The sequence below is a fragment of the Ochotona curzoniae genome, unplaced genomic scaffold (genome assembly GCF_017591425.1).
Source record: "Ochotona curzoniae isolate NIBS_2020 unplaced genomic scaffold, NIBS_Ocur_1.0 contig_2688, whole genome shotgun sequence".
Classification (NCBI taxonomy): Eukaryota; Metazoa; Chordata; class Mammalia; order Lagomorpha; family Ochotonidae; genus Ochotona; species Ochotona curzoniae.
In genome coordinates, this window is record NW_024465553.1 from 8,097,097 (window position 1) to 8,124,645 (window position 27,549).

Genomic DNA, 27,549 nt, shown 5'->3' on the forward strand with positions numbered 1-27,549 from the left:
TTGGGACTTTGCAGACTTCTTAATAAAGCTGCATTTCAGCTTGCCAGGAGTACAATCCGTGCACAGCACCTGAGACATTAGCACAGGACCGTACCGAAGGTATTGGGTGGAACTGCAGCTGGAAGGGCGGCTGCACTCCTGCTCACCGGGCTCTGCATGACTCAGCATATTCTGGGACTAGCTGATGACACAGAAGATGAACTCGTAGAGCAATGAAACCTGCCGCATCTTTTGATTACAGCACGATCGCTTCACTCACATTCCTGTTTATGTGCAATTCGAACATGATAATGATATGAAAAGCAAATTCATTTTTTAAAAATTTTTCCAACTTGGTTACTAATACACATAATTAAAGCTGTACTGCATACAACAGTGGAGGATGACATTGTCAATAAATGTGGCTTGGAGTCTCAGTGCTGTGTACAGAGTATGATCTGAGAGTGCAGAAAAGGTCCTGGGACAATTTTTCTAAGTAAGGAGCCTGTCCTGCAGTATACATTGTGTTTTCTCGCCTGAGAAAGTCCTGCTAGCAAAAAGAAATGTTGGTGAAGTAACATTTAGCTCAGTGTTGCAGTACAGTTCATGAATGAGATAAGGGCAGGGGTGTCCCATTCACAATTATTCTCTTGTGTTGTACGATACCCTGGGAGCAGATCGTAAGGAGATGCTGTTGTGTGCTGTGTTTGGTGGGAATCAGGAGGCAAAGTGGCTAAGGAGGTTTGTACTACAGAACACTCCTAAAGTCTCTGAAAAAGAAGATAGTTTGGTCCCAACCTGCTGATGATACAGAGTGAAGAAAGAAAAACAAACAAAAACCAGAATTGCTTATGCACCTGATACTTCCAGAGTTTTTTAATGATCTTAACACTTCTCTGTAAGGAAGAAATGCAGCATATTTTTCAGTGACAGGTAATATCAGAGGACAAAAATGAAAGTGAAAGGCTTGAAAGAACGGTTTCTAAAGATCACCGTGACACCTACTCCACCGTGGAGCGACAGTCAGTGACATTGGTGATATTGCAGATACCGCATGTCTGTAACGAGCCGACACCAACACCTGAAAGATTCATAAAAGCATTCTGAATTTTATTTCCTGTCATGGGAAAATCTATACCTAAAGGTAATTTCATAGATCCAGAATCCACTTTTCTCATCAAATGATAATTTAAACTTCAGTGTAGCTTACAGGCTGCATCGCTGCAATTGACATGTGTTGAAAGCTTGAAGGTCTTTGAAGCATGCTAGCACTTGTTCTGTTTTACAGAAAATTTCATAAGGAGTGGGTTGAGTTCATCAAAGCTGCTCTAAAATGTCCTCTAACATTTTATTCTGTGGGACTGAGTCCTTTATTAAAATAAAGCCTAGGAACAGTTTAGAGATTGTTCCCTGCAGGAGGCCTTCTTTACTGGCGGTTTTAAGTAGATTAGATAAATTATCAAGCAAGAAGCAACTCAGTGTCACATTAAAGCTTTAAATTTTCCTGTATACTGAGGTCACTCAAAGTATACATAAAGATATTAAATAATACAAGTGTACTATTGAGCCTATGTTTTGCACATCTATGTACAATTTCAGTCAGCAATAATGTCTATATTGTTTTTCCTGTTTATTTCAATACAATTTCTTGTTTGTTGAGCTAGTAACATAAAATTGCAACTTTTACTTGGTGGATTTTCTTAAATATCATTTTTCTAGCAATTTTCTTGATTTTTTCAAGTTATCAACTTGCATGGGAGTAGAAATTTGTTAAAAAGTATCATTTTCTACAGTGAATTTAAAAACACTGTTTTGTAAGGTGGAGCTTTTCTTTAAAACATTACCCTCGGAAGTAAGTTATCGTACAAATTTTCTCCTGCTCCCAGACATGTTCTCAGTGTCTTTATTTTGAACAAGGAAATTGTGGTTGAACCTAGACCAGCTTCAGTGTCAAAATTTGATGCTTGTAAGTAAGGATCACCTGGTGAAATGTTAAAAAAAAAAAAAAAGTGGGGGGGTGAGGAACGAGGCAGATACATCTAGCACCTATGTAGAAAAAGTTGTTATGGGATTCAATTAGGCCCCCTGAGTGCACTGCTGGCCTAGTGTAATGATCACAGCAGTGATGTCCTAAAGCCTTTATACATACTGAGTAGATAGGGATAGAAAATCTTAGGGATTATTCCAGAAATCCTGCATACCACAGTTAAGAATGTTGAGTACCAGGATTTTCATTTTGTCTTTTAAAGAGTATTGAAATTTCTTATGACACATTTTTTTTTAATTTACCTATAAATCAATTTTCAATCGTCTCAACTTGTTTATAAGCTTTGTTGGGATAGTTCAAGAGCACTCTTGGCTCTGTGGGTGATCTAGCCATGCTTTTGAGGGTTGACCTTCCTGTTGTGTGTTCAGTAGCCTGAGTGTTCCACAAAGTCTCTCTACTCTCGCTGGTTGGAACCCCAGCACGTGCATCCCCTGTGTGATGTCCCGTGACTGTGCAGCTGAGCCACCTGGAAGTTTTTTGCCTAAATGTGTCATTCCCATCCTCTGCTCAGACATAGCCTAGACGGCTGAACTCGGGTTAAACCCAGGCAGACTTCTTGGATGCTTTCTCTGCCTTACTCCTTTCCCCCCAGTGCTGTGTCCCATAAAAGCCAGACCCCAAGGTGGTACTCCAAGGTTAGGCCTGGAGGAGCAATCCATCTACTGAAAGTATGGGGATGTCTGCTTGAAGAGAACTTTGAGACAATTAGGAAAATTAACAGAAGTCTATCTTTAAGTTACCATCATATCTGGAAGTCTGGGAAATCAATAATACACACCCATAGGGAGAGAAGTGGGAAGCTTTTGTTGGTGCATGTTTCAGAACAATAGCTCAGGTTGCTTTTGAGTTTTAGTAAATGCGCATGTGAAACTCAAGTTGCACATTTTTATTTCAGAAATGAAAGAAACAGTAGCATGTGCTCATTTTGAGACTATGCTTATGACAGTGTACACTCATGGGAACTGGCTTCAGGCTCAGTTTGTGCTGATAATTCGAGTTTAAGCAATGGACTCCATATTGCTAGGGGATGTGCAGGGGTTGCAAAGATAAAGAAAGCTTGAATTCGTAAATTCTACCATCTTACATGACTAGTTGTGAGTTTTACATTGTGCTTAAAATGTGAAATAATGCAACAGTGGGAAACTGATCTGTGGTGTTTATGCTTGTTAAGTGTGAATTTCAGTTTACACCTGAACTACTTTGCTAAATTTGAATATTTTGTAAAGTGTTTTTGCATTGTTGATAACTTCTTTGAAAGCCAGAGGAAAGATCAAGAAAATAATGGTTTTTGCTATGTTGCATGATTATTGCTGCAAATGATTTTGTTATGTAGAAGAAGAGGTATGTTAAAAGGGTAGGTGATATGGGCGTTTGATACAGTGGGTAAGGTGCTGCTAGGATGCACAAATGTTTCAGAGAACTGGGGTTGGAGTCTGTATCTGTTCCCCATTCCAGCATCCTGCTGATGCATACCTGAGAGGTGGCCACTGATGCCTCAGGTGTGTGGGTTCCTGCCACTCAGATGTGATGTGCGGGCTGGATTCCTGACTGCTGACTGCCCAAGCCCAACCCCAGCTGCTGCAAGGCATTTTGGAAGTGAACCAGTGGATGAAAATCAGTCAATCAGTCTGTCTGTCTCTTTCTCTATATATCTCTCTGCCTTTCAAATAAAATGTCTTGATCTTTTTAAAAAGAGGATTTTTTAAGAAGCCTTTAGCCTGTAGTTAGGGTACAGGTTAGGATGCTTGTGTTCTACATGACAGAACCCAGTTCCTTTCCAGCCTCTGACTCCAGCTTCCTGCCAGTGCAGACCGGAGGCAGCACAGGTATAGGGTCCCTGCTACCTAAATGGCTGAGTTCCAGGCTCCACCTTCAGCCTTGGCCATTAAGGGTATAGAAGGAGTAAATCTGCAAGTGGAAGCCTTCTGTCACCCAATTGGAAAGGCAGAGAGAGAGAAAAAGAGAAAGAGAGATCCATCATGTGAAATGTTTAGGTACTGTGAGCTGCCAACCCTGATCCCTGCCGTCTCAGCTCACCGAGGCCACTCCTCTTGCTGGGTTCCCTTCCGTGTCCCTGCAGTGGTCAGAACGCCATGCTCATCCCAGTACTTGCTTCGTTAGTTTTTCCTTTTAGGCATCATAGGCCTTGTTCTCTGTTGTCCAATGTATGACAGCTTTTTTAAAATATGTATTTTCCTTGTGTATGGTAGAATCACTAGTATGACATCCTCTAAATTGGGTTTAATTACTTGCTTATATTCCTGTTCCCTTGGCTTGCCTGGAAGTTCCATAAAATGCAGGAGTCAGAAGGTATTTGGGTTCTCCAGAAAAATAGAATGAATGACACATGTGTGTACACATGGTGAGAAAAATTAATTGTAAGGAATTGGCTAGCATGATTTTGGGGCTGGGAAGTCTACAGCCTACAGGAAAGACTTCAGGCTGGTGGCTTGAGTGAAAGCCAGGTTGTAGAGTCAGTGTTGTGACATAATGGGTTAAGCTACCACCTGCAATGCCAGCATCCCATATGGCTGCTGGTTTGAGAACCAGTTTCTGTAGATGCTGGCTCCTTGCAAATGACCTGGAAAAAGCAGCAGAGGTGGCCCCAGTGCGTAGGCTCCCACACCCATGTGGGAGACCCAAAGAGGCTCCTGCTTACTGGCTGCTGGCGAGAGCCTGACTGAGCCCTGGACAAATCAAGTCATTTAGTAAATAGTGAAACTACAGATGGAACACCACTCCTTCTGTCTCTCCCACTCTCTCTTTTTGTAACTCTGCCTTGCAAACAAAATAAATTGTTTTAGAAAAGAGAGAGAGAAAAAAAAAAAGCTAGTGCTACAATCCTGGGACCGAAGTACTACCTAAAGCATTCTTAACGTTCTTATTTCAGTATAAAGAACATGCAATAAACTTCACATATTTAAAGTATACAATTTAATAAATGTACATCTAAAAAATAAAGACTATAGTCAATTATCAAAGATAATATTAGTCCTTTGCATCTTACTGTAACAAAATACCAGGTGTTAGTAGTAAATGAAGACAAGGGACGGCTGGAAAATTGGAGCCAACATCTGGCAGTGACCTCTTGGCAGAGAAGTGAGGAGGGACCCAGGCACATGCAGAAGGGGTCAGGCACATGGAGTGACTTCACCTTAGAACAACCTGCTGTTGTGGTGACTAATCCAGTCACTACTAGACCTTACCTGCTATCAGAGATGGATATTAATCCCTTCTGAAGGTGGCTGCATGATCTGACTAACTCCCCATAGGCTCCACTTCCCAAAGCCTCCAACAACGTAGATCAGGAACCCAATGTGCAGGTCCTGAAACTGCAGGGGAGATGTTGTGTTCAAACCATAGCAGGGTCCGTCACCAGCAAAACCTCTCTCTGCAATTGCTCCTACCCCATGCCCCTTTGCATACTCCCTACTCACGCCACAGTTAACAACCAACTTGCCTTCTGACATTGCAAATTAGCTTGCGTTTTCTAGAATATTATATCAATATGCACTCTTTTTGTCTGAGTTCCATGAGTCAGAATATTTTGAGATGTTTCCATGTGATGACATGTATCGATAATTCATTTCTCTATCACTGCTGAGTAATTTCTACTGTATTAGGGTTCTGCATTCTGGTGCATGGTTGGATTATTTCTAATTTGGGCTCTTGCAAGTAAGGCAACTGAGAGCATTCCTTAGGATTGAAAGTTGGAATGTCTGTGTGCTTTCTTTTCCCTTAGATAAATAACTAGGAGCAGAATGGCTGGAACACACTGTAGATGTATGTTTAATGTTTTAAGATACTGCCAAATTTTCCAAAGCGACTGTGCCTGTTTTAAAAGTGAAAGAAATTTCCGTTTGCTGTGCCTCCCCATAGATGCTTGCTCTTTGTACATTTAGTGGTTGTTTATGTAACGCTGTAATTTTAGTCAGTATTTTCCTAATGACTAATGATGTTGACTCTCTTTTCTTGTACTTATTTTTCCATCCATATGTCTTTTTTATTGCAATGTCTGTTCAAATCTTTAACCTACTTTGCACTGTATGTTTGCTTTACAGTAGAGCTTTGAGAGTTGCGTTTTGTGTGTGTGTGCGCGCATGCACGTGTGTGTGTGTGTGTGTGGCAGAGAATTGCTTTCTCTGATATTTACTTTGCAAAGATTTCTATTTAGTCCTTTTCATTACCTTAACAGGGCCTTTTGAAAAACAAATATTTTTAAACCTTTAAACAATTTTGTTTTCATTTTATTTGAAAAGGGGAGAGAGAAAGAAGCAGAAACAGACAGAATTTCTCACTGCCAAAAATGCCTGCAACAGCCCAGACAGGTTGAGCCAGGAATTGAAAACTAGATCTGGGTCTCCGGGATGGGTGGGCTCAGCTGTCGGCAGCGTCAGCTCCTCTTGCTTAGGTGCGTGTTAGCAGCTGGATCAGAGCTGTTGTTCCAACCAGACATTGCAGGCATCCGAAGCAGCATCTTAACCACTGCACCAAACACCTGATCCCAAAAGGTTCTCCACCCTCGCCCCCCCAGAGGGAAAGGGACAGAGACAGGCATCCATTGGTTAACTTGCCAAATGACCACCAAGGCTGCAGTTGAGCCAGGTCAAAGCTAGGAGCCAGGAGCTTCTTCTGGGTCCTTCACATGGGTGCAGGGTCCAAAGGACTTGAGCCGTCCTCCGCTGCCTGCCAGATCACTAGTAGGGAGCTGGGTTAGGAGTGGAGTTGCCAGGACATAAACTGGTGACCATATAGATTGCCAGTGCCTTAAGCAGAAATTTAACTGGCTATGCCACAGCACCATCCCTACCCCCCAAAAGGTTTTAAAAATGTATTTCACTGTGTCCATATCAGAGTGCTGGTTCAAGTCCATGGTACTCTACTACTAATCTAGATTCCTGCTATTAAACCTGGGAAGGCAGTAGTTGATGACCCACCTGCCTGGGTGAGTCTTATCCATATGGAATCCAAGCTGGAGTTCAGGGTGCTGACTTTGGCCTAACCCCAGTTCTAGCTTTTGCAGGCATCTGGGGAATAACCAGCAGATGAGAGGTCTATCTCTCTTTCTATTTCTGATTTTAAAATAAATGAGCATTTTTTAAAAAAATATTTTCTTTGAGTACATTTCTTAAAAATAGGATTAATGATCAAAAGCATGATATTTTCCATCTCTGCCTCATACTTGCTCTCTGCTTCTGTCTGCCAGAGTTTAGAAGCACTGTCACTGATCATAAGGTGTTCCTTGGAGACTGGCTGATTGCCTCTTCTCACTTGTCTTAACTACTTTGGTGACTGTCAAGTGTTGCATTATGGTTTTAGTTTACCTCACTTACCTGGGAAGTTGAATACTTACTTAAATTCGGTGTATTTTAAATTTCTCCATGGTAACTTTTGACCATCTGACATTGGAAAATTTGTAGTTACTGCAGATTTACAAGCACTTTTTAAAATGTTAAACATAAGGCCTGGTGCAGTAGCTAGCCTAGTAGTTAAAGTCCTCACTTTGCATGCACTGGGATCCCATATGGTGTCTGATTGTGTCCCTGATGGCCCTGCTTCCCATCCAGCTCCCTGTTTTGTGATCTGGGAAAGGAGTCAAGGACGGCCCAAAGCTTTGGGATCCTGCACCCTTGTGGGAGACCCGGAAGAAGCTCCTGGCTCGTGGCTTCGGATCGGCTCAGCTCTGGCTATTGGGGCCACTTGGGAAGTGAATCAACAAACAGAAGATCTTCTGCTGTCTCTCCTCCTTCTCTGTATATCTGACTTTACAATAAATATAAATAAACATTTTTAAAAGAATGTTAAGCATCAAAAGTGATATAAAATTTGTATCACAAATATTTTTATATCAGCATTTATTTTTAACATTAGGCTTCCCTTATTTAATATATAATTTATTTTTAATTTCTTCCATGCATTAATTACTAAATTCAAATGCTCATTTGGGAAAATATCCTGTTATCTTCTAAATCTGAGAAATTTATATTAAATTTTTCCCTTTATGATGTTATTATATTTGAGATATGAAGTAAGAATCCAGGTTTCTGTTTCTTTTTTTTTAAAGATTTATTTTTATTATTATTTTTTTTTATTGGAAAGGCGGATATACAGAGAGGAGAGACAGAGAGGAAGATCTTCCGTCCGATGATTCACTCCCCAAGTGAGCGCAACGGGCCGATACTATGCCGGTCCGAAGCCAGAAGCCTCTTCCGGGTCTCCCACGCGGGTGCAGGTTCCCAAAGCTTTGGGCCGTCCTCGACTGCTTTCCCAGGCCACAGGCAGGGAGCTGGAAGGGAAGCGGGGCTGCCGGGATTAGAACCGGCGTCCATATGGGATCCCGGGCGTGCAAGGCGAGGACCTTTAACCACTTGCGCCACTGCGCCGGGCCCAAGGTTTCTGTTTCTTAACATTGAGGGGCCAGCATTGTGGCACAGCAAGTTAAGCTATTGCCTCCAATGCTGGTATGCTACATGAGCACTATTTGGAATCCTGGCTGCTCCACTTCCTATCCAGATCCCTAATCACCTGGGAAAGCAGCACAAGATAGCCCATATACTTTGCGCCCATGCCACCCATGTGGGAGGTCCAGATGCAGTGAATCCCATGCTCCTGGCCTCACCTGGTCCAGGCCCAGCTGTTACAGCCTTTTGGGGGAGTGAATGAGCAGATAGATGTGTGTGTGTGTGTGTGTGTGTGTGTGTGTGTGTGTGTGTGTGTGTGTGTTCCTCTCTGTAGGTAATTCCACCTTTCAAATAAATAACTAGCTGTTTTAAAGTTACTATTTGTGAAGATTTTCATTTAAAAAATTTCTCATCTGTTGTGTCTGCAGCCTGGGGATTGTTGTCTCTTTGGCTCTCTCACAGCCTCCGGCCTGTTTCTCATGCCCCAGGGTCAGGATTTCTACACTCAGCCCAGGTGCGGACACCTGATGTCTCGTTAGGCAAGTTCCTTCTCACCATCCGTATTAATCTGTGCTATGGATTTTAGAATTTCTGTGTAATAAAATAACATTTTATTTGAAAGTCCATTAAATCTATAAATGAGCTTGAAGTATTTCCCTGATTATAATATGTTAATTTCTCCTACAAAATATGTATGGTTTTATTTCCTGTTGGACTGATCTATCCCTCCTTAGATTAGTTACCAAATTAGATACACAATAAATGTATATTAAATGTGGCTGTGTTTTGTCCTGGTTATAAGGAATCTAATTTTGAAAGAACAAAATTGCTGTTATTGTTTAAAGCAGGAATGCTATTATTTTTAGAATTGCTTTATATAATAATCCTGTATTAGTTTATTTCTGAACTTATTTGTTGATTTCTTTGAATTCTGTTCCTCTGGGATTTTTTTTCCTACTTTATGACCATGGCAAGACCCTCTCAGAATCTTTACTAAAGGAAATGGATAGAGATAGAAAACAAACCATAGATATATTTCTGTCCATTGAGAACAGTCTTCGCTTTTTATTTCATGAGTTTAGTTTGGTGTGTTTTTTAGAAAATGAAGAACAGAATATATGTTTTATAAAATTCCCTTCTAAACTCCCTAATACAAAAAAAAATGCCAGCATTTACTGTATTGTGAGAATATATTTCCTTTTTCCTTTTGATTTAGAAATGTTTTCATCTTCTGCCCAAGAGACTCAGTTGCCCCCGCCTCAGCCCAGCGCTCCTGTGGTACTCGGATCTCTGTCCTCTTGGTTCTGGCTCTAATCTGCTCGTTCTGCTTTCTGCTTTTCTACTTCTTAGTTTTTATTCCTCAAATTAAAACATCAAATCAGTCAAAGCTCTAATTTTCGGGTTTCTGGGCACTCACTAATGGTTTATTTCCTTGCTGTTGCTCAAAACTCCAATTTACAGTTATCTATGCAGTGTTAATTCAAAAAGATTTAATATTGAAATTCTCTCATTATGATACCAGTGCTTCTATTAAGAGCAAATTTGGCTGAGGGCTCTTTTCTTAAACACTGCCTAGTTTCTGTGGGAAGAAGGGGCGGACAATTAAGAGCTTTAATGGAAATATTTCAAATGTGCTACATAATTTTGAAGCATTCACACTTGAAATGTTTGCGCCTGGATTATTGGAATGCATGCTGTCTTGGTGGGAGCTCTGGGGAGGACGTTCAGTGTGAGGTTGTGATTGCTGAATACATCTCAGGATCCATACACCTCCATCAGCCCAGCATTCTATATGGCTTTCAAAAGCTTGGAATCAGGGTGGTATTGTGGGAAAGTGGATAAATCCATTGTCTGTGATATCCCATATGAGTGCCAATTGAAGTCCCAACAGTTCCACTTTTGATCTAGCTCCCTGTTAGTGTGCCTTGGAAAGCAGCAGAGAATGACCCAAATGCTCAAATATATCTCTCTCTCTTCCTCCTTTCTATAGCTCTGACTTTAAATTAAATAAATCTTAAAAGAAGAAAGAAAAGCTTGGGGCTAACTACATAGCAGAGGGATCATAATCTTGGTGCTTGTTCCATACTCCCATTAGGCAAAAATGGCAACTGGTTGGAAACAGGGAGTCCCAGCTTTTTCTTGGCACTTGTAGTTGTGGGCACAGTTTTAGATGGCAGCAGGTTTCTACCACTCAAGTAGCCCCTCGGTGTTGAAGCGGACCCTCACGGGTTGTTGACAAAGGCCCACAGCTCTCAGAAAACCCCAAGTTGTTGTGCGATCAGCACGGGGCATGCCATGTGTGAATCGACACCAGACTCTGTTCTGGTTGGGAAAGATGCTTTATGCCAGTGAGCCCCGGTTTCCTCATGTGCATGATAGAAAGAGGGGGTTCGCTGATTTTTTTTAAAGATTTACTTATTTAAAAGGAAGAGTAAGAGTTCTTGTCCCCACCCCACACCCCAGAGCTATTCACAGTAAAACTTGCACTTGGGGGTGTATGTATTACTGAGGAGCATCAGGTGAGTCAGTCAGCCTGTGCAATTAATCACCACAAGAACCTGGAGCACAGTGGTGTGTGCAGACACAGCGGCTCCTTCCACCCTGGCAGTCCAGTGCTGCTGCTCCTTGCTGAGTCCTACGCACTCCTAGCATCCTTTTCTTCATTCCTTCCCCATAAACTCACCTATGGTCGCCTTGTAATGCTAAGTGTTTTTGCTTTGTTGGCCGCCCCTTTTATCGCACATGAATTCTCCCCAGCTGTGGAGGACCTACAATGGGCAGCTGGCAAAACAGAGAAGAGTGATGGGGATCAGAGGGCAGGAGGGAAGAGCAGATTAAAATTATAAATGAGCCTCAGAGACTATTTTGGAAACAGGGAAAGGCGTGAAAAGAAAGTAAAAACTGACTCTACCTGGAGCAACTCAGAATCCCTGTTACTGCTTTGCTCTCTATCCTGTTTCTCTCCATGTCTTTTTTTTTTTAAGATAAGTTAAGGTTTTGTATATCATGCATTTCATTCGTTTTATCATTTTCACCTCATAAATAACCCTACAACTAACCTACTCCGTTTGTGGGGCAGAAGTTCCTAAGTGTCAGGATATCCTAGTGGAGGGTGTGGTCTCAGTTCATTGTTGTGGTTCCTAATTCTTCTGACTAAGGTGCTTGATTAACCGACTACACTCCTCGTAGCAGCACGTATCTCTCTTACCATGTTCTCACCAGAGATTAAGTGTTATTTATTGTTCAATTCCATGCTAACCTAATTAGATGAAAAGCATATTTCTGTTTTATTTCACTGTTTGCTAGTAATATTGAATACTTTCTTTTTAAAATAGAGGTTTTATTTATTTCAACTGGTGAAATTAGTAACTGCACCTTTATTACAAACAAGATTTATTTAGGTATTTGGAAGGCAGAATCGCAGAGAAAGAAGAGACAGACACAGAGGAACATTTTCCACGCACTGGTTCATTTCCCCAAATAACTGTGTGAGCCAGAGCTGGGCCAGGCCAAAGCCAGGAGCCAGCAGTTCCATCTCGGTGTCCAGTATGAGTGGCAAGGGTCCAAGCACTTGGACCATTCTGCTGTTCTCACAAGTGCCTTAGCAGGATTGGAAGTGGAGCAGTTGGATTTAAACTGGCACCAGTATGGGATGTTGGCTTTGCAGGTGGCAGGTTAATCCTTTGTGCTATAATACTGGCCCCAACATTTTCGTGTTTATTAACTATTCCTGTTCTCCGTTCAGTGAAATGACTATACATTGTCATTTGTCCATTTTTTTTCCCTCTGTGGTGACAGAATCTCCCTGTTTATATTTTTGTAACAGTTCCTTTTTTGGGTTTGTTTTTTTTTTATATTTATAGTGATTTTTTATGTGCAGAGACTTTTAAGTTTTCATGTATACAAGACTGTGATCTTTCACTGCACAATTTCTTCCATTACTTTCGTACTTAAGTTTTCCGCCTCTAGAGACAAGGTTAACACCAACTTCCCTTGTCTTCATTTAAGCCTAGCACCTTCATCTAGTTGGAGTTTATTTCAGTGCCTGGCCTGAGATCATCCTGCTAGCTTTTCCATTCTCATTTGTCTAGTGCTGCTGTATTCTGGAGAATGCCTTCATTACAATACCTTGTAGTGAGTTTCTCCTGTGAGGAGACCTTGAAAGGCTGGCCATCGCTCCCTTGGTCTCTTTACTGGCACTTTAGAGACTGCCCCACCACCACCCCTGACTTAGAATATGTCCTAAAATCTGGTCTTTTCTTATTTTCAAATTGTTCTTGGCGTTTCTTGCTTGTTTCTTTTCCAAGATGAATGGAAGAATCAGGTTCGTGAAGTTCTCCAAATCTTTCTGTTGGGTTTTGGGGAAAACTGTATTTAGCCTATGGATTTATTAACAAGGAGCTGGCTTCGTTGCAGCGCTCGGGCTTCCCATCCAGGAAGCCTCGTACAGCGTGTTCCGCCACGTTTTCAAATATCCCTTTAGATGTCTCCATGGGATTTTGTAGTTTTCTTTACATAAGTTCAACACATTTCTTATTAAGATACTTCCAGATTATTGTGTATTTTGGGTACTTTTTAAAAATGGAATCTTTTTCTCCTTCAGTTCACTACTTTTAATATCACTTTTTCCCTGATGATTGCCAAATACTGACAGGAATCTCAGTGAAAAGTGTATTTGTTCTTTTCCAAGATTATAAACTCAGAGAGTTGGAACTGGAAGCAACCTGAAATATGTTCTCTTTTTTTATATGCTAACACTGACGTTATGAAAAGTCAAATGCTTTATCAAGAGATCCTGCCACTTGTTGGAGGAGCAACTACAGATGATCACATGCAGAGAGCCACATTCTCTGGGTCAAGGGCCCACAAAACATGCAGAATAGCCAAGACCTGACTCGTAGCCTTCTTCCTGCAACTGATCACAAATTATGACGCACTTAGTGGAGTTACAAAACACGCACAGAGTCATCCCCCTACAGTTCTGGAGGCCCAGCATCCAAATTGGTTCTCCCTGAGCTGAAGCTGAGGAGGCAGCGTCTATGCCTTCCCCTCTCCAGCCTCTGGAGGCTCCTGGCTCCTTCCTCAAAATTGAAATCTGGCAGCCCCAAGTCTCTCTCTCTCTCTCTCTTATATTCTCCTCCTACACCTCCCTGACTTGCACTCTTACTCCTAACTTCCCTTCTACAGTTTTAAAGCCCCTTAAAATTACAGTATTCTTCAAATCATCTAGAATGATCTCTCTGTTTTGAGGTCAGCAGTTTCCATTCCAAGTGTAAACCTTAGCATCCCTTTGCCATGCAGTGTAACATCCTCACAGGTTCCAAGTAATCAGGTTCCATTGATATCTTTGGGGTGAACATGCTCTGTTATTCAACCTACCACAGCAGGGTGAACTTGCAAAATTTACGCGTGTAACAGCCTCCTCCTCAAATCACTTTGATGACTGTGCATTGCTCTTTGGATTATGACAAGAGCCCTTGACAACTGGGTCCTAAGCGTGTTATCCTGCTCACTTTCCAACCTCATTTGTCTGCATGTTCACTCTGTGCTGTGGTCATCATCTGGCCATCCTTTCATTCCTTGAATGCATCTTGCTGTCTCTGCCCCAAGGCCCTTGCACAGGCTACTGCACCCCTCTAAAAGGCTCTTCCCCTACCTGCGCCTCCCTGATGAACCCAGCTTCCCGCTCATCCTTCAGATTTCAGCCCAAGACCGCTTCTTCAGGGAGTGGTACCCTGACCTTCACTCAGTTGTATTCCTTCATCCCACCTGCTCGTAACACACACTTGTTGCCCATCAGGGCACTTGGCTCATGGATAATCTTGCTTTGCTGCTAGGACTGTTCCTGTCCTTGGCTGGACTAAGAATGTGAGTGGACCCCTTGTCTTTCCTGCTCAGCTCTGCTGCTTGAGAATTGAATGTGCCTGGTCCTGAGTGGGCTCTGGGTGTGTCTGGTAAAGGAGTGGATCAACCTAGAAATACCTTTCTAAGAAAAAAAATTATTAGTAAATGTGTTATAGACACATTCTTGAAAATGAAAAGATGGGGTAATTCACAAGTCCAACAGTGTGTAAATTATTGTAAATCCACTTGAAAAATTGTTTTGAGCCATCAAAAATTTAAATGATGCACAATATCACAATTGTGAAAACCTTTTGTCTTCCACTTAAAACAGGATCCATAAGTCCCTATGCTGATCAAAAGGAACAGTGGCAAAATGACCACAACAGTTGATGCATATATTCAGTGCATAAATTACCTTGGTTTCATCTTCTTACACTCATGGACTTGGTCACTGTAGCTCTGTACTTGAGCATAATGTAAATACTTAATTTGTTTAATAAATATCCTGAAATAAATAGCCTCTTGGAACTGTTACTAGGAGGGCGTGAACTTGTAAGTCACTTAGCCAGCACAGATCAATGCAGGCCTTTAATGATGAGCTGATCTTTTTTAGTGGTTGGCAGTGCTCTGTAATCAGTGAGTGGTCCTGCCTGCAGGCAGGAGAAAGTGGATAACAGGCAGAAAATGTCATGCTAGATCGGGCCAGTAATTTGAATCCCTGAAATCTGCTTGAGTGTGGCAGTTTACAAGAGAGCAGCTTCCCCCCAAGGTAGGAACAGCCCCCCAAATCTCTGTTGCCCCTCAGCAACTGGCACTTGGTGGATATCCCTCAGGATACCCAAGGGCCATGTACTCCCCAGGGCCCCAAGGGCCGTGCCCTCTGGAATCATCCCCCTGCAGAGGTGGTGCTGGGCAGGAGAGGACAGGCCTGACAGTCTGACCAGGCGCACACAGGGGTGTGTTCCTTGTCTCCCAATATCCCACAGGCAGCCTGAGGACCTGAAATCAGTTCTCCTCGGTTGCTCTACAAGGCAGCACATCCAGGTTTCAGTAGGCTGACGTCCCCGCTGCACTCACACACCGAGTTGTTTGGTTTCCTCCTAGGATTTGATTGATGGGGTCGTGTTCAGCTCCTCTGTGCATTCTGTAATTTCCTAAATGTTTGCAGGTGCCCTCTGGACCTCCGTCTCGTCAGGCTGAAGTCCTGTTGTTAAAGGCCCTTACGGTCACCCCATTTGGTGTGACTTTTTGATTATAGGTGGACTTTATTAGTGGAGTGCTTCTGATAATTTGAGGAAGTTATTTCATGATGACATATTGCTTATTTTTTTTTTAAAATCTTTTTTATTATCATCTGCAGACCCAAGGGCTTTAAATGCTGGGAGCATGCTATAAATGAAAACATAAATAATTTATTGTAATTATGTTAAACGAAAGCTAAATTTTCTATTGGCTCAGTGAAGCACATCAGTGAGAAATGGGTTGAGATGTAAAAATCTTAGTTTCCCAAGTGGATTACTTAAAACTAAACCGCAAACTGTTTAAAATCCTGATTTATATGAATCCCTGCATTCTCCGCTCATGGGGAAAAAACAACTGTAGAATATTAAAATAACTGTCACCTAGTAATAGGAGAATATAGGAAAGAAGGAGGGGGTAGAGAGGATCAATCCCCTATGTGTATAAGTCTGTATTGTGGGAAAAAAAAATCTAAAAATGTTATGCTAAAGCCAGGGATGAGAATGTACTTCAAAAAATTCGTGGAGAGAGTACAATTTAAAAATCAATTTATTTGATACAAAAAAGTTTCAGTCCACGCCTAGTCTTCCCATGCTACACATTTTTCAGTAACTTTTTGAACAGCTCATATTTAGAGTGAATCACCTGAGTTACTACCAAATCTTTGCCAGCAGAATTATAAGAAGAGCTTTTGGCATTTAGCCATGTTCTAGCCCCTCAGGTGAGTAGAAGGTTCTTCCGGCTCCCTGCTTGTGTCCTGGGAGGGCAGTGGAGAACGGCTAAGGGACCTTGCACCCACCTGAGAGACCTGGAGGATCTCAAGGCTCCTGGCTTCAGATCAGCTCAGCTCCGGCCATAGCGGCCACTTGGGGAGTGACCAGCGGATGGAAGATGTTTTTCTCTGTCTCTTCACCTTCTCTTTGTATATCTGACTTTCCAATAAAAATAAATCTTTATTAAAAAAAAAAAGAAGAAGAAGAAGATACCTCAGCAAATGCTATCAGAAAGGAAGGAGAGGGCAGTGTTTAGTGTGAAGGCCTGAGCACAGAGGCTAAGGACAGCTGCCACATAAAGGCCTCTGTTTCCAGAGCAGCCACTGCACACTCGCTTCTTCGTCTTGCGTTTTCTCCTAAGCCTTTCCTACTCATCTTCTCCTCTTGTCATTTCTTCAGGGTCCACATGCCTCGTGCGAGTGTTGCTTGGCTAAGTCACCTCCTCCAAGGTTTCCTTTCTGCCTCCTGGCCTAGGCATTCATGGCAAGGGTCTGAATTTCCCCTGCCTCCTGTGATCCTCCTCCTGAGTCCCCCTCCTCATGAAGGGTGGGCTGGTGCAGCCAAGCAGGTCCTCTGCCCTTCCTTAACTTTCTGCACAAGACTTTTGCATGTTGAGATTTTTGTATTATTTCCTTTGAACAAAATGCTGAAAGAACCAGAGGTACTTCTCCACATACAGAAAGTAGACACTGTTCTTGTTTACTGATCCCTGAATCCTGGTCACACTGTTTTAATTACTAAAGTCTTTTGTATTTTTTATATTACTATTTTTTAAATTCTGAATCTTTTGGCATATTTATTTTTCAGATCAACTTTTAATTTAATTTATCAAGTAAAAATTTATTGCAGCACAGGTAAATGAACAAAAGACTCTAAAATTTCACCATAATATACTGTATTCCACTTAAAAATATTTAGGTGCTGGCTTTGGGGTGTAGGGGATAAGCCACCACTTGTATCAGTGGAACCTCATGGGTGCTGGTTCAAATTCCAGTTGTTCCGTTTCTGATGAAGCTTCCTGCTATTCATCTGGAAAAAGCAGCAAATAGCCCAAACGTTTGGGTCCCTGCACCCACTTGGGAAGCGTGAATGAAGCTCCTGGCTCTTGGTTTTGAACTGGCCCAGTCCTGCCATTGTAGTCACTTGGGCAGTGAACCAGTTTTTGAAACATTCCCCCTGTTTCTCTCCCTCTTTCTCACCCTCCCTCCCTCTCCACCTCCCAACCCCGTCTGTAACTCAGCCTTTCAAATAAATAAAATATAAAATTATAGTACTCTAGGAAATAAACATTATGTGATGATTGGTGTTTATCTGGCTCCAAGGAAGTGTGCTTTTTAAAAAGCAAGCTTCCATCCCAACAGTAGCTAACAGTGTTATTAGCAGGGCACTTCCAAATGCTTTGATATTTAGAGTTCACATTTCAACTTCAGCTTTATTTGTTGCATTAACAAAATGAAGCTCATTAAGCTGCATTCTTCCAGTGCATCGCTCCAAGCGTTGGGACCCACTAAGACTCGGCTTTCAGGTCTGGAAAGCGTGTCTTCTTTTCTGCGTTACACTTGAAAGTTCAGCAGGTTCCTAAGGCTCCAGTCAAGGATGTGAAGTTTTTGCTTTCAGAGAAACGGCACCTATGCACTGAGCCATTATGCCATCTGTTAAAGTGGTTAGAGTTCATGTTATTGCCTCCTTTGTGGAAGGACTTGTACTGTCAAAGGGGGTGTTATTGAAAGCATAATTTGCCTCATCATTATGCGTTGTTACTAGCCAGATCATAACCTGCTAGAAATGTATTGAGGATAGGACAAGAACCTCTTCAGAAAGCTGTTCATAGGAGATTATATGATTGCCATCTCTGTCCATTTCCTTTATCTCGTAATCAAGTTCAAGAAGAGACTGGAGATCTCCATTGAGGTGATTATATACTTGAAATAGAAATGGCTGTATCTGCATTCTTTTGTCACACAGTTGAAGGCAGCATCTTTTTTCTTTCCATTTATGTCTATGTATATGTGTGTATGCATATATGTGTGTGTGCACACGTGCGCACGTGTGTGTGTGTGTCTGTGTGTTGATAGCTCCTTGTAACTGTCTTCAGGGTCAAAGATTCCAACTATTCTTTCTAGAAAGGCTAAAGATGGCTCCCAGCAGCTGGGTTGCATTTTTCAGGTTTCTGGTGTGTAACTCAGATCCCATTACTGTTCATCAAAATGTAGAGCTGGATCAAATCCCAACCATCATCTGGAACAACCATTCGACCTGACAAATGAAATGCATCACAGCTAAGACTTGCCCAAGGCCACAAAGCTGGAGCAGCCTCTGGGAGTCCAGCACACCTCTGGGGCATTCCCGCTGGGCCCAGCTGCCTGGCCGCCACAGTGGAATGACACACTCTGAGGGGATGGACAGCATGCTAGCCCGAAAGCAGAGGAAGCACATTTTTATGATTTTTACAAAGATGGCCACTCTGCCTTTTGTTCTTTATCCTTAAGGCTCTCTGCTCTGTGCTATTTTCTTGCATCGTAATCTCTCTTCCAGAGAGAACAAGATCACTTCACCATTTATTAGTAGCTCTGCTAAAATACTTGATACAAGAGTATCAGCCTACTTGCCGGAAATGAGAGGTGGGACCCTCTGAAGGCTGCACTCACCCACGTGTCCACAAGCAGTCAATAATAAGACATTTTCAAATTGCATTCTTTCCTCCATTTAAAACATGTCTGGCTTCAAATTAGACTCTTCATTTTTAAAACTTAGCAAATGGAAAAAGTTATTATTTACACTTAATCACTTTTGCCAGCTGTGATTGCATTTCACATCCATTTTTTTGTTTTTGTCTCGGACTGGATAATCTATTTTGTTATTCTTTAGGGGAAAAACTGTATTGGGTCAGGGAGTAAGAGTCTTGACCCAGGGCAGGCATCTAGCATAGTTTGAAGAGGCTCTGCCTCCCTGTGCTGTTCATCTGCTTCTTCCCCTTGCTGTTTAGAGCTCTGTCATGCTGACAAGTCCCCAGGGGGATGGGTATTTAGCATGGTGTTGAAGATGCCAGGTAAAGGTACCTGAATTCCATGTCAGAATATCTGGCTCCAATACCAGTCTCCAGCTCCTGAATACAGCTTCCTGCTCATGACGATCCTGGGAAGCAGTGGGGATGGCTCAGGAATTGGGTTCTTGCCACCCGTGTGGAAGTGGGATTGAGTTCTTAGTTTCTGGATTTGAATCAGCCCAGTCCTGGCCATCATTGGCATTTGGGGAGTGACCCAGCAGAAAGGAGTCTCTCTGTTCCCCTCTCCCCTACCCTCTCCTTCTCTCTCTAGTTCTCTCTGTGTGTAGGTGTGTGTATGCCTATCAAATATAAGCAAATATTTTTAAAGCATTGAGCACGAATCATTAGATCAGTACACCTCTGTGGTATCTGACTCTTGCAGGAATTGTATCCTAGTAGTAGAAAAGGCTATTGCATTACTAAGCCTCACCTCTGCGGCCCAGGAGTCCGTACTGAGAGAGTTTGAAGGTTCATCAACTTGAAAACCAAATTCCCAGGCTTGGTGATGTCAGGCACAACTCTTTACCAATCAGTAGAGGTCAGGGGAGGAATGCCATCTACCAGTTGGCTTAAGTCCCTGTGGTGAGGAGGGTGGGATTGCACTGCATGGCTGAGGCTGTACAGATTGTATTTCTGGAACTTGGAGTGAGCATCCATTCCAAGCAAATCATGCAGCTGCTGCGGGCCGCAGAGCACAGGCATGGGAGCTGGGGAGGGGACCAGCAGCCTCTGCTGCATTAGCCTTACGAGCCAAGTCTAGTGCTAAAGTAACTGATGTTATTTTAAACTGGCTTTTGTGTTACTCTTTATTCCTGTCATGGTCTTGACATCATTTTATTGTTCACAAGTTTACTACCTTTGTACCCAAAATGATGCAATAATGATCCTGCATTCAGAAATATACTGTCCTCGTAAATAATAGTGTTTGTTGTTCACAGATTATATATTCTAAGATAGGTGTATTACATGGTAAATAGAAGAGTGCTGGGCCCAGCATTGTACATAGGTTAGGCTTCCCCTGCAACATTGACATCCCATGTGGACATAGATTGCCGTCCTGGATGTTCCACTTCTGATCCAGGTTCCAGCTGATGCACCGAAGTGGAGCAGCCAGGATTCCAGCCAGCCTCAATATGGGTTGCTGGTGTCACAGACATAGGCCTAACGTGCTATGACACAACACCATTTCCTTAACTATTTATTTTTTCATAGAGTCATCCTTTGTTGTCTGTGGGAGTTGGTTCCAGAACCCACACTGATGTTAAAATCCAAGCAGATACACCATATAGATTACACATAGCAGCATAGAACATGAAGTTATCTGCATGTCTTTTTAATCTGTGCTGTGTATCTGTGTGGCTCTTCTTCATATGCTCATACATGGTACAGTTTGTAAACACATTATTGACTGTTCTCAGTAATGCAGGGCTCTCTCTGATGCAGAGACAAGCTGCCCAGCACAGGGTGGCTGTGGCAGAAATAGGCATCTCATTGTCTCCCCTTGGAGGGTCCTCCCATCCCCAGTGGAGCTCCTTGCTCAGAGGGTAATTTTTCTTTGTTTCATTTTATGTGAAAGATAGAGACAGGAATCTTCTATCTGTTGCTTCATTGCTCAAATGCCCACAACAGCCAGGGCTGGGCCAGACTGAGCCACGAGCCTGGAACTCCATGTGGATCTCACCCAAGGGTGGCAGAGACCCAGATGCTCAAGCCACCCTCTGCTGCTCCCCTGGGCAGGCACTAGTGGGGTAAGAATAGAGTCCTTAGGCCATACTCCCAGATTCTCAATGTGTAGCCTTGGCAAGTGCTGTTTCTCCTGTTGTTCAGTCATAGTGCTGGCTTTGTTCATAAGGTAATGGCAGTTTTGACTTTAGATTATTCCTCAAAGCAGCAAGAGCAATAGTCTCGCTCTCCCTGTGAAATCTTCTACCAGGAAAACTTTTGTACTTGAAATTTTTGTGTCCACATTAACGCTTCTTGTTCATGATTCAGCTGAATCATACCTGGTATCAACCTTCAGGGTCCCAGGTGACTTTCACAGGGACTCAGTCTGTGTGTCATTGTGTTTTCTGGGAACACAGATATGCTGGCAGCAGCAAGATCTCACCTGTCAGGTGGATCTTCCCTGGAACCAATTTGAAATCTTAGTGCTGACTTTTATCCTAGTGTTCGGCCACTAATACAGGAGACTTGGATTGTGTTCCAGGCTCCTGGTTGCAGCTCCTGCCCAGCCCTGGCCACTGCAGGCATCTGGGGAATGGATCAGCACAGGGACTGCACTTGTCTCGCTCTCAATCTCCCCTCACCTCAAAACCAGCCAACTAAAAAACCTTGTTGTGTATCAGATGGTGTTGGGGCAATGACCAGCACAATTCATTCTGGCAACAGGTGTGCCTTAGTTACCTTGAAATCACTTTGCCTGTTTAAAATGGTATTAAAGCATTATATTAGGAAGTATAGAGTAAACTATGGTTCCTCCAGCTCAGTGCTTCTCAACCAAGGATGATTTTGTCCACCCAGGGAACACCTGGTAATTTCATGGGAGCATTTTTGGTTGTCATCCTGGGCGGGGAGTAGACACTACTGACAGCAAGTAGAAGCCACGAGCCTGGAACTCCATCTGCTAAATATCATAGGATGCCCAGGACATCACATTTCTATTAGAAACAGCATTACCCTATCCAAGATGTCAGTAGGGCTGAGGTGAACAAACTGGTCTAGTGTGCAATAAAGGCCACTTGTTTAGAAAACTTCAGACAAAAAGAAAGAAATATTCCTTCAGTTGAACATTACAACACAACTATCCATAACTATCATTTTCATGAGACAACTGTCTGTTTAGCATATAGCCTTCAACTTCCTCCCAAATGAACATAAATTGGAACCAAGTATGGAACCAAGCATTTAGCCTGGGGTTGAGACACCCACATCCCACATCAGAGTGTCTGGGTTCAATGCCCAAATTCTGGCTCCAACTTTCTGCCAAGGCAAACCCTGGGAGGCAGCAGTGATGGCTCAAGGTGATTTCCTGCCACCAACATGAGACTCCTCGATTGTGTCCCCAGTGTCTGATTCTGCTGTTGGCTTAGTCCCTGCCACTTGCAGGCCTTTGGGGAGTGAGTCAGTATATGTGAGGTGTACGCATGTGTGATGTGTGTCTCAAATAATTTTTAAAATATGTCTGTCTCAAATTAATTTAGAAATTTTTAATATTGTAATTTCCATGTATATGCCAGTTTAAATTCTTGTTTTTACTTTAAAATGCCACTTTTGGGACCAGTGTTGTGACACAGTGGGTTAATCTGCCAGTTGTGACATCCAAATGGAGTGCTGGCTCAAGTTCTGTCTGGGCTGTGCTTCTGATTCAGCTTGCTGCTGGTGTGCCTGGGAAAGCAGTGGATGGTGACCCACCCCTGCTGCCCATGTGGGAGTTCCAGATGGTGCCTGGCTCCTGGAGTCAGCCTGGCTCAGACTTGGTTGTGTGGCTGTTGGGATAGTGAACCAGCAGATGGAAGATAATTCTCTCTCTTTCTCGCTGATACACTTGCCTTTCAAACAAATTTAAAATTTTTTCAAAAATGTTACTTTTATCACCTGTATGTCATTTAACCCAGATTATTCTATTGTTTTAATGCAGTGAAATCTATTAAACCATTTCCTCTATTTTTTCATTTTTCTTTGTACTCGTTCACTCTACAGACGTTCACTGGTTGCTGTGGGTTGAGCAGGGTGCTGGGGCTGGCACTGCCATGCAGCAGGTTGGACTGCATTCCAGTTCTCATTCCAGTCCAGCTCCATGCTAATGTGTCTAGGAAAGCAGCAAAACATGATCCCAGTACTTGAGACTGTGTTACCCCTGTAGGAGACCCAGGCAGAGTTCTGCACTCTGGGCTTCAGCCTGATCCAGTGCTGGCCATCACGGCCATTTGAGGAGGACTCAGCAGATGGTCTAGTGCTGTCTCACTCTCCCCAACTCTGCCTTTCAGAAAAAGAGGTACATCTTTTAAACAAATTACAACATGGCAGAATTTTTACTTTATTCCAATGTATAGGTGACACAAAACAACTGGTTTTGGCTTCAGAACTAGAGTTATTCTTCCCAGGGCTGGATGAACAGAAATAATGACACTTTCTGCTGTTTTCCCGATGCCATTTTCTCTGGCTCGTTGGCACCTTGTCTTCTGCCCACCAGCCACATCTGATCTTCCATCCCATGGTGACACGGATGTGGGTGCTATGGAATCTTCTTTCTTCAGAATAATTCTGTCTGCAGCGAAACAACATAGATTTTTAGCCTTTAAAATTATAACCCCGAGACTTGAATTTCCTCTTCACTCTCATTGAGATGAACCAGATCTGCTCATATATAGGGGATGGGGAAGAAAAGTCAGAAGGCCTGAAGTATTTTACCACGGCTCATTCCAAACACACACACACATCGTCCCTGCTTTCTTCGTATGAATGGGATGCTGCTCCACAGTTGGTGTGTAAACTTTCCCATGGTAACATTTCTGGACTACCCTGTGTCCGTTGGGGAGGACAGTGAGAAAAAACTGGAAGTCGACACAATGACAGTGAAGGTTCTTTATTGAGGAAACCAGGCAAGTGGTGTTCCTTCTGTGTAAACATGTCTCATCTCAATCAGTGAACAGAAACACGCATGCGTGTGCACACGCTCCCACGCACACAGTAGCTTATTCTAAACATTATCCTCTAGGTTACTCACTCCCCTCACCCTCTGAGATTTATAGTTCAACCATACCAGTTCAGACTGGAAAGAAAAAAGGCCATTTATCTAATCCAATTCCTTGGGAAAAAAAAATACTTAGGCAATATTAAGAATCTTCAATTACCTAATTTAATAAAAGGAGTGATTTATATTCTGTAGTCAGCAACGTGTGGTACTGATTATTTCTAATCCCTTAGAAGAGATCTGACATTATGCTTTTGGTCCTGTATAGCATGAAATTGTCATGTATATTTTACCAAAAGAAGGAGCAAGAATAATGGCCTGTGCGCCTGCAATCATTTTATATGAACACAGTGCAACATGGATTTGCCCTGGAGCAGAGAAGCACAGATTTTTCTCTACTTCAAAAGAATGAAAAATTATCACTTTATCCAGAACCATTATAGACTTCAGAGACTTTGGCATGAAATATTCAGAAAGTTTATCTTAGAATTCAATATTTTAAAAGCCTGCTTTAAAACTATTACAGTGATTAGTGGCTCTCTTGCGCAGGCCAGTCTTGGCTTCATAAAGCCCCGTGTTGTGGGAGACGTCCTTTGTTTCAACCAAGTGTCATCTGCATCAACCATGAGCTACAGAAGCTGCATCGGAGTCGGAGTCGTGCAGGGCGTCGTTTCAGAAAGCCCCGCCTAGAGGAATTGTGGTGGCTGCTCAGCATTTATCCTTTCAAACCCGCTTCTTAATGCCCAGGGCTTTTGCTGCTAATGAATGGAATTCGTTGCTTACGCTGCGATTCTGTCCTTCTGACATTTGTTGTCTTGGCCGTGTGGATTGGGTGCCACTTCTCTGCTCTCTGCCCGGGGATAAAAGCCCCTGTCTCAGCAGCTCCAGGGACACAAAGGGACAACCCAGCTGGGGCCACCGCACCCTCAGCTGAGCAGCCAGGCACTCACATCTTCATTACTCTTCCGAGGAGTCAGAAAAGCTTATCAGGTGTTTGTGGGGATTTAACAGAGCTTCTGAGGCCTTGAATGAAACCAGCGGAAACTTCTGGAACCAGAGTTGGCCATGTGGAAATTGCAATATAATCACTTCTCTCAAGAGTGTCTTGTTTGTGCAGGGAAATGTGAAATAGAGAAAGAAGCTCTACTTTTAGATTTAACAGTCCTGGGGCTGGTGTGGTGCCGCATCAGGTTAAACTGCTTCAGCTTGCGATGCCAGCATCCCACGTGAGCAGATTCCAGCTCCAGTGCTCCATTTCTGAATCATTGCACTGCTATGTGCCTGGGAAAGCAGCCGAGCACAGCCCAGTTGCTCTGGCTTCAGACTGGCTCAGCTCTGGTCATTACAATCATTTGGGCTGGGTGTGAACCCGCAAATGGAAGATCTAAGGCTCAGTGTCTGTCTGTGAAATGAGTCCACTGGTACCAACATTCAAAGAGTCATGGAATAAAAAGCATTATTATGCCAGAGGCAGTCATTTTTTCCCTTCTCATCTCCTCCTACATTTCTGTCACAGATGAATTTTTTTAAAGATTTTTTTTTTAATTATTGAAAAGGCAGATTTCTAGAGAGAAGCAGAGTCAGATCTCCCATCCGCTGGTTCACTCCTCAAGTGATCACAATGGCCATATCTGAGCCAATCTGAAACCAGGAGCCAGGAGCTTTGTCCAGGTCTCCCATGCAGATGCAGGGTCCCAAGGCTTTGGGCCATCCTTGACTGCTTTCCCACGCCACAAGCAGGGAGCTGTAAGGGAGGTGGAGCACTTGGGACACGAATCAGTGCCCATATGGGATTCCCTGGCCTGCAAGGAGAGGATTTAGCCGGATCTGCATAATGAATATTCAGTCAACTCTCTGGAGTGGCAGGTTCCACGACCACAAAGTCAACTGTCCATCAGAAATACCTGAGAGAAAAAGCTGCACCTGTGCCAAACTGTACTCAGTGTTTACCTGACTTTTACACTATACTAGGTGTTGTGAGGAACCTAGAGAGGATTTAACATATGTGGTAGGATGTACATAGCATATCACAGATGCTATCCCCTTTTATAAAAGGGACTGAGCAGGATGGATTCTGGCATCTGTAGCCGTATACAAGCAACTATGTATTTTTTGATATATCTTCTGGAAAGAGAGATACAGGATATAACCAGAAAAACATTCTTTCCTCCTTTTTTAATATAACCTGTGCATTTGGCTTTCCTCCTTGAAGTATGATAAACATATTATTTCTGCTGGTTTTTGAAATAAATACCTTTATATTCTTCCCCACTGTTGGTGTTATCAACATAAGAAAAAAATTACAGAGACATTGATCCCAACCTTCAAGTCAATAAACTGGGCTCCTCTCTCGCGATGTGTAGGCACTGTCAACAACCGAGTGTAAGTGAGGTTTTGTTTCATCTTCTAGGGAAGTGGATCAAGACGCTGATGGTCATGTCAGCTTTAGAGACTTTGAATATGCCATGAAGCATGGACAAGATGAAGCCTGACCATCACTGAAGACCTCTGGTGGCAACTCTGGGGAGATTGTAAGAGGCACAGTCTCCACTCTTGATGATGGAATGCTACAGACTTGTGACTAAATTCTGGAAGTAGAACATTCTGGAAGCTGGTGTGATCCTTGCATCTCAGAATCCTTGGAGGCAGTTTGGGCCTGGTGGATGCTGCCCTGCGTCAGGCTGTGGCTGCTGGCACTGCCTCCTGGTATTCCTTCCTCCTGTCTGCCCTGGCCACATTGAGAACTGGGGTGTTGCACTCACTGACCTCTCTCAGTGTCCACCCCTTTGCCCACCCCGCTGAGTCCCTGGTCCCGGACTCATCTAGGCTTCTGAAGTCTGGGGAAGAGCAGCTTTTTCCTGCCAGTGGTGCCCATGGCCTTCACTCATTCAACCTGAATTAAACAAATCATGTTTAACTCACCCAGTACTGAGTGCTTATTGTGTTTCAAGCAAGAAGCAATATATTGCTGGGAAAATGAAGACATAAGACTTCTCCACAGTAGTGGACTCAGAGTCCAAGTGCTCATGGCAAAGTGGCCCCAGGACACTCATCGTACAAAAGAGGAAACCAGGTTGGGCTAATGCAGATGATCCCTCACTGGCTGCACACAGAGGGAGGACAGTGCTCGGCAGGCAGGGGACCTACTTGCAGCACCCTCACAGCAGCCTGAGTCTGCCATTCCCACTACGGAGAAGCAAACCCTCTGCTGCCCAGCCCTCCTCAGCTTGGGGCCATCCCAGCTGCACCGTGTGGGCATGTTCTCCATGCCTTGCATTTATTTAAAATAATTCCAATAGAATCATATCAATACTAAGATTTTATTTACGAATGTCTAGGATTCATAGCATTACCAGCATCTGTAAAACACTATTTCCTATAATTCATGTTTTCAATCTATTTAAATGTTTAGAGGTCAAGGAGAAATGTCATTTGGGAAAATAGAAACATGACACAAGCATCATTCTCATACAGAGTAGTAGCAGGTAATAAAAATCAAGTTTTAAACTGTCAGAGATAGGAGGAGC

The 27,549-nt window shown here is 43.0% G+C and overlaps 1 protein-coding gene across 1 annotated transcript in view; it reads left to right on the forward strand.

The window, feature by feature from the left end:
* The window catches only part of EFCAB11 (EF-hand calcium binding domain 11), a 109,615-nt gene extending 82,668 nt beyond the window's left edge, over positions 1 to 26,947 (forward strand). The window contains exon 6 of the mRNA XM_040975174.1: positions 26,433 to 26,947. Coding sequence (XP_040831108.1) covers positions 26,433 to 26,514 — 82 coding nt within the window. The 3' untranslated portion in view covers positions 26,515 to 26,947. The remainder of the gene's footprint in view (positions 1 to 26,432) is intronic.
* Positions 26,948 to 27,549: the final 602 nt, after the last annotated feature.